This window comes from Choristoneura fumiferana, chromosome 26, assembly GCF_025370935.1.
Source record: "Choristoneura fumiferana chromosome 26, NRCan_CFum_1, whole genome shotgun sequence".
In the NCBI taxonomy this organism is placed as follows: domain Eukaryota; kingdom Metazoa; phylum Arthropoda; class Insecta; order Lepidoptera; family Tortricidae; genus Choristoneura; species Choristoneura fumiferana.
The window spans coordinates 3,880,042-3,891,472 of record NC_133497.1 but is presented as its reverse complement, the minus strand read 5'-3'; the positions used below and the strand labels follow the sequence as shown (position 1 = coordinate 3,891,472).

The following is an 11,431-nucleotide window of genomic DNA, read 5'->3' as shown; positions in this document are numbered from 1 at the left end:
CTTTGCCATTCTAGTATCATTTTGTTACGCAAAAAGGGCGATAAAGCTGACATAAGTAATTACAGACCTATTAGTTTAACTTCGCACATTTACAAATTATTTACAAAAATAATTGAAAATAGAATTGCCCCTCTGTTGGACCAACATCAACCCCCAGAACAAGCTGGCTTTCGTCCCAGTTTCTCGACCATCGATCATCTATCTGCACACCCTCAACCAAATCATTGAAAAGTACAATTGAGTTCAAAAAACCGTTATATCTGGCCTTCGTGGACTACCACAAGGCATTTGATTTTGATTTGTGTTCACCATCCAGCCATACTTTCAGCCCTACCCAGTCAAGGTATAAATAATACCTATGTTGAACTCATTGCTACTATATACAACATCAGTACAGCCAGTGTCAAGTTGCATGCTCCAGGCCCTAAGCTATTTTTGACATCGAGAAGGGCGTGAAACAGGGGGACCCACTGTCTCCAAAATTGCTCACCAGTTGCCTCGAGGAAATATTCAAGAAGCTAGCGGTCTCTTGGGAAAATATAATGGGCATCGAGGTCGGTGGTAAAAAATATCAAACCTCCGCTTCGCTGACGACATCGTTTTAATTTCCGAAACACCACACCAACTTCAGCAAATGCTCCAAGATCTGAGCACGGCGAGTTTTGAGGTTGGACTCACAATGAACAGAGCAAAGACACAGGTAATGACCAATAAGAGCAAAGACACAGGTAATGACCAATAGCGTGAAACGTAGAGTTACAATAGATGGGCAAGATATACAGTACGTCGACGAGTATATCTAGTTGGGCCAGGTAGCATCCTTCGAAAACAGGCAGTCACGAGAAATCGATAGGCGTATCGATAATGCCTGGAAGAGCTTCTGGTCCATGAAGACGCTAATGAAGGGCAACCTTCCTCTGTCACTTAAGCGCAAACTCGTCGACATGTGCATTCTTCCCATCTTAACCTACGGCGCCCAGACTTGGTCATTAACTGAAGCTCAAAAGTCTAGGCTCAAGGTTTGCCAACGAGCAATGGAGCGCAGTATATTCTGGGTGTTCGAAGAACTGATCGAATCAGAAACACGGCACTGCGCTCCAAAACCCGTATAACCGATGTGGGTGTCAAGACCGGGCCGGACATTTCTGCCGCATGCATCCAGACCGATGGTCACGAATCGTTACCGAATGGGTTCCGAAGGATGGTCAAAGGGGCAGAGGCAGACCCAAGAGGAGATGGCGGGACGACCTGAGCGCTTTTCAGCTCGATTGGCAGGTGCATGCTCATGATAGGGAAGAGTGGCGAAAGAAAGGGGAGGCCTTTGCCCAGCAGTGGGACATATTACAGGCTACATAAAAAAAAGACCTAACGAAATGTAAGTGGCCAGTATTTAGAATGCCGCGTGCACGTTTCTTTAAAGAGACAGAAAAATGTATGGTAAAGTATCTTATGTAAAGATATCTCCATGTTCTAGCACAGCTATAATTTTGAAAAAAATACATGTTATAGCTTATTTGTGAGTGTATTACTGGTGAAAAAATTAGAGCGGTCTCTAAAGTGGAAGTAAATAATAAAAAAATATGAAATGTTCAGTCAGCATTTTTTTTATTTTTTTCTATGACAATGAAAATGTTATTCATGTCAAATATGTAATGAATGTACAATATTTGTGATGCACGCTTAAATAGGTTGAAAAAAAAACATATTGAAAAAAAAAACATATTTTCTTTTATCTTTTATACAAAAAACTTAAGTTTGGAGGGCTGAAATTTTGCAAATTTATTACTAATGTAGAGCCTCACCATCCATAAAAATTACGAGCCCAAATTAGATGGGGGCAGAATCACTTAGCTTATCCTGCCTGGCACGCCCTTTAGAAACCTCAATTTAAGTACAAATAAACGCGAACTTCGCAGATAAAACAAAAAATTATCATATCATTACGTTAGTTAAGAAAGCAAGATAACTGACTTTTGGTTGGATTTTTTTTTTAATTCGGTATGGTAGGAAGTAAGTACCTATGTAAACTTTTTTGCATAAAAATGGAAATATCTCAAAAACTAAGCACATTTGTACCTGGGTTCATATAACATTTATTACTCCTTATAGCCTCAGGAATTCGTGATTATAATCTCTCGTAATGCTCACGTGCACCTTGTATAATAAAGCTGAAAAGTCGAAAGTCTGTACATCGAAGATATCCAAAAAATGTTGGTGGGGATAATTAGAATTGATAACAGAACACATCCCATTCCTACAGTTTTAGAATTTCTCTCTGTTTATCTGTTTGTCGTTTATTTGACCGCGCATCACGTGGAAACAACTCAACGGATTTTGTTGCAAACTTGATATTATGTCGAGAAAATTCCCCGGCCAGGTTATAGGCTTTAAAAATTCAATCCCTAAAAGAGGGGGTAGCTACACTCCATTGAGTTTAGTTTGCAGTTGCACCTGAATCTTAATATAAATATTATTGCTTGGTATCAAATTTCAAGATTCTGAGTTCACGAAAAGTACCTACCCTGTCGGTTTTGATTCCCTTGTGTCGAAAATTTGCAGCATAAACGGCTGTATCTGTTAATTGAGTTAACTTAGAAGTGATTTTTTCACAGCTCCAAAGACAGTAGACTTGAGTATTTGATTTGAATTTCAGCTTGATACCTCCACGCGTTCCTCAAGGGTCTTGACAGACGGACAGCCGGAAATCTACATGGTTTGCTGCCAATAATTTGTTACTACTTAAATCGAATTGTTCCTGATTCGTCGTAATCTACATGCAAACATGCATCATAAACTAATCATAAGTTTTCTATAAAACGTATATGTACAGATCTACCTGTATTTTCAAGTTAGGTAGTGGCATAAAACCTCTTCTTCTATTTATTTTTTTAAATATGTCTTTTCTGTCCTGTAGGACAATTTCGCCAGTGCTAAAGTAAACTCTCTTTGAGAGGGACGTTGTACGGTCATTTTACTTTTTGCAACTTGATAGAAATAATCCAGAAACCACGTGGAGACAACATGCGCATGAAAAAAAGTCAGACACGAGAGCAATATAGAATTTTGTGATCACTGTTCACTGTTAAGGTTAATCGCCGCATAGAACACTGTCAAAATTAAGATTGGTTGTTTGGAATCTTTTTGTATTTTTTATTTCAATTCCAAATTTTTACTTTTACGGTCATCCCGTAAAACCTAAATTGAAAATACAAACTGAAATATAGATGCACAGAAAAACCAAAAAAATAAGACCAACACTGGGAATCGAACCCAGGTCCTCGGTATTCCGTACCGCGTGCTATACCGCTACACCACTGTTGGTCAACGGCACAGACAAAATCAAAACTACACACTACCAAAAATTAAAACAAAATTATACTTCAACTAGCCAAATAAACAGAAATACCAAAATTAGTTATTGTCTACATCCGCCATCTTCAAATGCTACAAATCGAATTGTCGGCGTAAAACCTGTTTCAATAAATTACTGACAGTGACAGTTAAAGTTTCTTTTAATTCATAAACAATCTAGGCTTGGGTCAATTTTGATTCTCAATTCGATTGTAATATTCGCGATTCAAAAAATGTATGGAACAATAATGTTATTATTGAATGAAATTACAATTTGACTAATTCAATTATCGCAACCAAACATGATTTTTGTTTTTAGGGTTCCGTACCTCAAAAGGAAAAAACGGAACCCTTATAGGATCACTTTGTTGTCTGTCTGTCTGTCTGTCAAGGCCCTTTTTCTCAGGAACGCATGGAGATATCAAGCTGAAATTCATATGAAATACTCAAGTCTATGAATTTTCGATACTCTCAAGGGAATCGAAACCTGCCTACAGGGTACTTCCCGTGAACTCAGAATCTTGAAATTTGTTACGGTACGGATCAACGTCTTAGAGCCTGAGATAAAGAAAAAACTGCGAAAGCCATAAATGTTTAGTTACATCATATAATAAAAATAAAAAAAATAATAATAACGTGCACGGAGCCCTCGGTGCGCGAGTTCTACTCGCACTTGGCCGGTTTTTTGAAGATAAAACCAATGCCACGTAGCTTCTTGAGTAGAATATCGTTTTCCACGCGATCAAAAGCCTTTTTGAAGCCGAAGTATAACAGTCGACCTGTGTTCTCCTATCCAAATGCTCAGAAATGGAGTCAACCACAGTCAGCAAGTTGGTATAGACAGAACGTCTCGGTCTTAAACCGTGTTGAGCTTCACAAAGGTAGGGTTTGATTTGAGCTGAGATACGCTTACTCAAGATGGACTCGAATAGCTTAGCCATGGAAGAGAGAATGGCTAGATAGGGCTATGATCCTCGATACACAATGCAGCATGAGACTTAGGAATAGGTCTAAAGCGTGTATTCTTCCAACGGTCCAGGTACACACCAGTAGAGAGAGCCAAATTGAAAATTCTTTGCATCTTGCATCCCTTTAGAATGAACGCTGGAAAATTATCTGGCCCAGGGGAAATATGGGGCTTTAAGCAGCCTAAGTAAAATTTTGACGATATGAAAATGCTTGTACCTAATAGGTCTTCAGAGATTATTTTATTATAATCAAGCCGAGGCACCGTGGGCAGGAATACACTGAAGAAATTGGAAAAAGCACGAGCCGCCCCACTGCCCTCACACGCAATCCCATCGTAGGTCACTAAACTTGCGGCTGAACCTCATAAGCCTGGGACGACCTGTCGTTAATATCAGCCCTCAGCTTGGAGAAGTCAGCATAAACAGCGACGTCACCCGTACGCTTCAATTCTCGGTGAAGGGCAGACTTTTGCGAGATTGCCTTTATCAAGTCCGCAGTAAACCAGACTGGGTAGCATCTACTGGATATGGAAGATCTTGGTTTTTTTGGTAAGTATTATTTCATACAATTCATTTCACCTGATTTAAAGAACGACTTCCTATGACACTTCTGAAATTAATTGAGTAAGGAGTGCATAGTCACCTCGATGTAGATGAAAGTTCCAGTCATGATAATCAAATTGATTAATTTCCCCATTATTGTCGGTCTGACCGGCTCGAACGGATCCTAGAGATAAAAATAAACCTGAAACTGAAATAGGTTTTGTTAAACTTTTCACATCAACGCAAGCTTTTTTTTAGACTGTATTTGCATTGTCATCCGAACTAAATTTGCACTCCTAAATCAGAAATATATTAGGTCAAAATAATCCACCATCTTTATTTCGACCTTCCCGAAATTCAATAAAATCTAAATCAAGTTTTATTTTGAGTTGATCACTTGTTGGTTGTGTTCAGGAGTATAGTGTGATAGGTACCAAAAAGTTTAAAGTCGATACCATCAGCCGTTGAAGGATTCACTCCTGTAGACTCCTGCGGAGACGATCCCGCTCGGACCACACAATTTCTTTACCAACATTATGGTTATGTCACCGAATTTATACAGGATGATTGGTTATCGAATACATTCTTTTTACGGGCGTGTAGTACAACTTATTTGCAGTAAAAAATTACATGTACCCTGTCCGAAAATAGTTTCCAAGATACTTATTGGTGAATAAAAGATTTTTCACAAAAAGATCAGAAGAAAAAAATTAAATTGTAATTATTTCAATATTCTTTTATGATGATGAAATGGACCAAAAAGTAGTCAGTTCTTTACAAACAACTAATTAAATAAAAAGAAAGTATGACACCCAATATACAAAGTACTGAAATTCTTTTTTGATTAATTAGCTTTCCTAAAAAAGCACAGCGTACTAGGTCCGGAACAGTTTGCAGCATTTTAAAAATTCTCTTCCTGTAATTACATTAGCACATTTCGTACACTTTGTTTTCTTGTTGCCACCCGAAGAAGCCATGCTTTAAGATTAATAAACATTCACAATTGTTGTATTAATAGTTATTTATGTGGCTGGTGCATAATGAGAGGCATTAAAGTACGAGTGTTTCATAATAAGATCACACGAGTGTTTTAATGCCTAATTATGTATAGCCGCATACAAAACTTTATCTACATGCATATCATAAGTTTTCTATAATATGTTCAGATATGGCCTGTATTTTGACTTTGACTTTGACTTGACTGACTTTGACTTTGACTTTGACTTTGAATAATAATTATTATCTACATGCATGTCATAAGTTTTCTACAATATGTACAGATATGCATTGTTAAAAAAAGTATTACCGATACTTTAATGTAAACATTAAGATGCACTGTACTTTAATGTGAACATTGAGATGCACCCGCAGATACCAGGTTCTCCGAAACACATAAATAACAAAAAAGTGTAAAATAAAACATTAAATTAAAAAAAAACAAAAACCCGACTGCCAAAACTAAAAGGAAGAAAATAAGTCTAGTAGTCTAGAACTCTGTTAAGTACTTAGCTAATTTAAAGTTCAACAGTCGGGACCCATTTAAATCGTGTCGCTCAAAAACTCTTAGTAATGGGTCCCGACTGTTGAACTTTAAATTAGCTAACTACTTAACAGAGTTCTAGACCACTTGACTTATTTTCTTCCTTTTAGAAAAAAAGAAAGAAGACAAATAATTGATAAAATTACAAAATTAAACGGTTCAACTTACGATTATAAGTCAACTTATAATTATCTCTACTCACCTATTAATATCACGTCGTACGAAAACATGTTTGGATTGTTTTTTACTCTTATTCTGTATTTCCATAAATTGCAACCTGTTTGAGGACAGTCAGCGCTCGCGACGACGGGCACTGGCCTTGTGGCTGTGGCTAGAGGCTTACTGCGACTCGTCTCGTATGATAATGATCATTGACTCGACTGGTTTTACACCTTGGAGGCTTTACACGATTATATAGACGATATACACGATGATATAATCATAATCTTGACCTCTAACGTCCCACTGCAGAACACACTACTAATACGAAATTCAAAGTTCGTATCGTGCCGTCCCTCTCTCTCTCGTATTAAATAATATAAGCGTCAGTGGGACGACAACACACGAAGTTCGAATTTTACAATTCATCAAGCGACCCGTTCGTTGCTTATCTCGTATTTATTTCCATTTTTTTTTAAATGTATCCTATATGGCATTTAAATAATAAAGAGTCAAAATCTTATTTGTTTTGTATTTAAACCTAAACCCTAAAGTCTAAACCCTTCTCCGATGCAACTCTAGATCAATAAAAAATAAGGATTGTGTTAAAAATTACATTTTTAATACAAGCTTTTTGGCTGACTGTACATATTATTGACTGTACTTGCATTTTCATCTAAACAACATTCCATACCAAATTTCGAGTCGGTACCATTAACAATTGAGGAATTCGAACGAAGATATTACAAAGGGTAAATTGTGATCAGCTGTCGTAATACCTAGAGAAAAACAGCATCTTGCCATTCTTGCCTGCAGGGCTACTACGAAACTCGAAACTCGAAGTTCATGTCGTGCGGTCCCTCTGACAATTATACTATTTAATACGAGAGCGAGAGGGACGGTACGATACGAACTTCGAGTTTCGTAGTAGCCCTGATAAACTACAGTCAGGTTTCGCAAGGGTCGATCAACTGCTACTGCATTACTCGACGTAGGTAGTCGATAACGTCTTACAGGCGAGGGAAGCTGGTAGAGGTACCATTTTGGTTCTTTTGGATTTTCTAGGGCTTGCGATTACATCAATTTGCCCTTGCTATTATCTAAGATGTCATATGGATTTGATGCTACGGTGATTGTGGTTTGAGTTACTTGTATGACGAGCACAAGTGGCGGAGTACAAGGTGGAATGCATAGTGGTGCTTGGCGATTTCGCAAAGGGCTAACAACGCATCCGTAACTCAGCTTATGGATGTCCATGGGCTGCGGTGATTGCTTTCCATCAGGTGATCCGCCTACTCGGTCTCCCCTTATCATATAAAAAAGCTTACTACGCTATGATAATTTTAGTTTTAAATTAATTAAAGATACACCATCTTGATTTTTCTAGATTTTATTACTTTATCGGCGTTATTTTAAAACATATAAACTCATGCAAAATTTGCAGCGCTACTGCGCTAACCAGTGTGTTAACTAAGCCGCAGACGGGGGTCATATTCAAGCGTTTTTCGTGGGCACATTTTTGTTGACATGGAAAAGATAGGTACTATTACAGTTTCAAGGTCAAATTCTACAGCCCATTCATAAGTTTCATAACAAAATGTGACCACGATAATTGAGGGCGTTGAAACGCTCGAATAACCCACGGACGGGCATGGCGAAACAAGGGTTCCTTATAGGACTGTGGAACCCCAAAAAAACAGTCTCTTTTTAAGGAGTCGTAGCATTATTACAGAAACAATTGCACGTCACTTGAACTGGCTGGCAGACGGCAGGTTCATTGTGGCTGTACCTGGCAGAAGAGAAACACAATTTCACAACCAAGTAAAAGATTAATTAATTATGAGGTCCATCCGGGTAGCTATAGACTGTAGAGTTACCCAACTAGTTATATGATGGCTCCCAAGGTATTACTACTCGGATGATAGATATACTAAAACTCAAACATGAGAGACAAGGGTTTAGACGACCATATGACCTAGACTATAAAAGTGGTTAGAGAACTACAAACTACGAATTAAACCGGGTTCGATTCCCGATGAAAAATGCTTCCTGCACTCGTCTTGTTTGGGTGTTTGTAAAATGTATTTATTTATGTATCAACTCTATATAATTATATTTATCCGTTGCTTAGTAGTACCCATAACACAAGCTTTGCTAAGCTTACTTTGGGACTAGGTCAATGAGGGCTATCGTTTTTTGTCTCACTAGATGGCGCACTGTTGCGTGAGGTTTTAAGTGTGGCTTTCAAAGTCTGTTATTACGGCGTGAAAACAAAGTTTAGATTAAAATCATATTTAATACACCTTAAAACCGTACCATATAAATTCGAGCATGCCACAGTGTTTCATAGTCCCTGTTTTGTTCGGAAAAAAGGGAGGACAAAGGTTTCCGAAAGACAAAACTGTCTCAAAAAACAGACATTCATTGCCCGGAACGCATATTTGCCATAATTAATTTCAGATATTGCAAAATATCACAAATTATTCTAATTATAAATAAACCGCGTAGCTCACCCAAAAACTATGAGATTTTACATTTCGGAACCTCACGCTACACTAGCGCCTCTAGCGGCGAATTCATTCGCGATAGCCCTCATTGGTGTGAATTGTCCCGTGATATTTATTTATTATTTATAGCAGTGACATGGTATAGTGTAAACATATTTTTGACCTCGACATAAATGGTCTTATAGTAACTACAAATAAATTAAACTAATCGTTTTACCTAACTTTCAAGGCATCTGCGAAAGGGTTGCCTCCTGCACTCGTCTTCCAAGTTTGGGATGTATCTGTAGAAAAAGAAAAGTTTATTTACAAACCACTTTACAACACTCTACTGTAACTTAGTACTCGTAGAACAAGTAGCAGGAACAGCTATCGACAATCACAAACAAGATGATGATGATGATGATGATGTGATCCTGTTATCCCTCACTAGGGACATAGGATCGTAGAAGAGTTTTCCATTTGGCTCGATCTTGCGCGGGGTCGTCCAGCAAACAAGATAAAGGTGAAAAATTTAAGATGGCCCCGTCTAGTAGTACCTATCTGAATGTACGCCGGAGCTATACAGTCTTATTCCACTAGCTCCTTTCTTTCACAGGCCAACCAGAAGTTGGCGTGGTCTTCACCCTTATGTTGTCAGTATCAGTTACATTGGCGCAAAGCGTTTTCGCTCGTCCTTTAATATCCGGACAGCTCAGGAGTGGAATGCTCCGCCAGCTTCTGTGTACCCTGATCGCTACAATCTGGCCGTCTTCAACTAAAGGGTGAATGGGCATTTTATTAGGCAAGCGTGTTCCGTCTTGGTCCACATCTTCGCTTATCATCAGGCGTTTATAATCAAATACAAGTCTATTTTTGTGTTAAAAAAAATATCCGAAATTATGTTTTTTATAATTTCGAACATCAACTTCTCTATACTAAGGGAGACTGACACAGATATCATCGAAAACACCAACTCTAGTCTAGCTCTTGATCAATGTCAATGTCTACAACGCTTCCGCGCCTCTCAAAAGGTGCCATCATAATTTTATTGTGCACTAGCTTTTACCCGCGGCTTCGCACGCGTAAACTATTCGGTCTGGTAGTTGCAATTGAAATTTTCGGGATTTTACAAAATTCCCCTGGAAATTTCCAAATTTATATCGTGGTCTTCATTGAGGTTGTGTTGTGAATAACTGTACAAAATTCAAAACTCTAAACCCAGTGCTAAAATTTCAAAAATTTTCCCTATCCAAATTCAAATTCATATCATTTATTCAGTAAATAGGCCGCAATGGCACTTTACACGTATTTTTTTAAATACCAGCACTTTCGGAAAGACCATCATTGCCAAGAAGAATGCGCCGCAAGAAGCTTGGCAGAAAGTCATTTTTTCAAAATAAAATAAGTACAAATAAAAATACTTAAAAACTACAGTAAGGACAATTAAAGAAAAAATTACAAAATAATATAATAACAATAATACACGGATGTATGGGGTCCCTTAGTTACAAAACTATCCCGTGGAAATATGGGATAAAAGTAGCCTATGTGTTATTCCAGAGGTCCAGCTACCCTACATACCAAATTTCATGGCTCTAAGTCCAGTGGTTGTTATTTCGAGATTTTATCCCTAGTTATCCGTAGGAATATCGGGTCAAAAAGTCACTTAAGTGTTATTCCAGATGTCCAGTTACCTACATACCAGTTACCAAATTTCATGACTCTAAGCCCAGCGGTTATTATTTCGAGTTTTTATCCCTATCCCGTGGAATATCGGAATAAATAGTAGCCTATGTGTTATTTCAAGAGGTTCAGCTACCTACACACCAAATTTCATGGCTCTAAGCCCAGCGGTTGTTATTTCAAGATTTATCCCTAGGTATCCCGTGGGAATATCGATTCAAAAAGTTGACTATGTGTTATTTCAGACATCCAACTACTTACATACCAAATTTCATGGCTTCTAAACCCAGCGGTTGTTATTTCGAGATTTTATCCCTATCCCGTGGGAATATCAGAATAAAAAGTAGCCTATGTGTTTTCCAGAGGTCCAGCTACCTACATACTAAATTTCTATGCTCAAAACCCAGCGGTTGTTATTTCAAGATTTTATCCCCTAGGTATCCGTGGGAATATCGGTCAAAAAGTCACCTATGTTTTATTCCAGACGTCCAACTACCTACATACCAAATTTCATGACTCTAAGCCAGCGGTTGTTATTTCGAGATTTTATCCTATCCCGTGGGAATATCGGGAAAAAAGTATTCTATGTTTTAAATCCAGGTTATAAACGTACTTTCCGCCAAATTTCATCCAAATCCGTCCAGCCGTTTAAGCGTGAAAAGAGTAACAAAACATACTCACTCACTCACTCACTCACACAA

The 11,431-nt window shown here is 38.0% G+C and overlaps 2 protein-coding genes across 2 annotated transcripts in view; both read right to left on the bottom strand.

Moving 5' to 3' along the window:
* LOC141442625 (uncharacterized) overlaps nt 1-11,431 on the bottom strand; it is a 55,999-nt gene that overhangs the window by 30,177 nt on the left and 14,391 nt on the right. The gene's annotated exons all lie outside the window — the stretch shown is intronic.
* The window catches only part of LOC141442620 (coagulation factor IX-like), a 69,212-nt gene continuing 65,716 nt past the window's right edge, over nt 7,936-11,431 (bottom strand). Inside the window, exons 8-9 of the mRNA XM_074107643.1 lie at nt 9,286-9,349; nt 7,936-8,350 (exon numbers count right to left, since the gene is read on the bottom strand). Coding sequence (XP_073963744.1) covers nt 9,286-9,349 — 64 coding nt within the window. The 3' untranslated portion in view covers nt 7,936-8,350. The remainder of the gene's footprint in view (nt 8,351-9,285; nt 9,350-11,431) is intronic.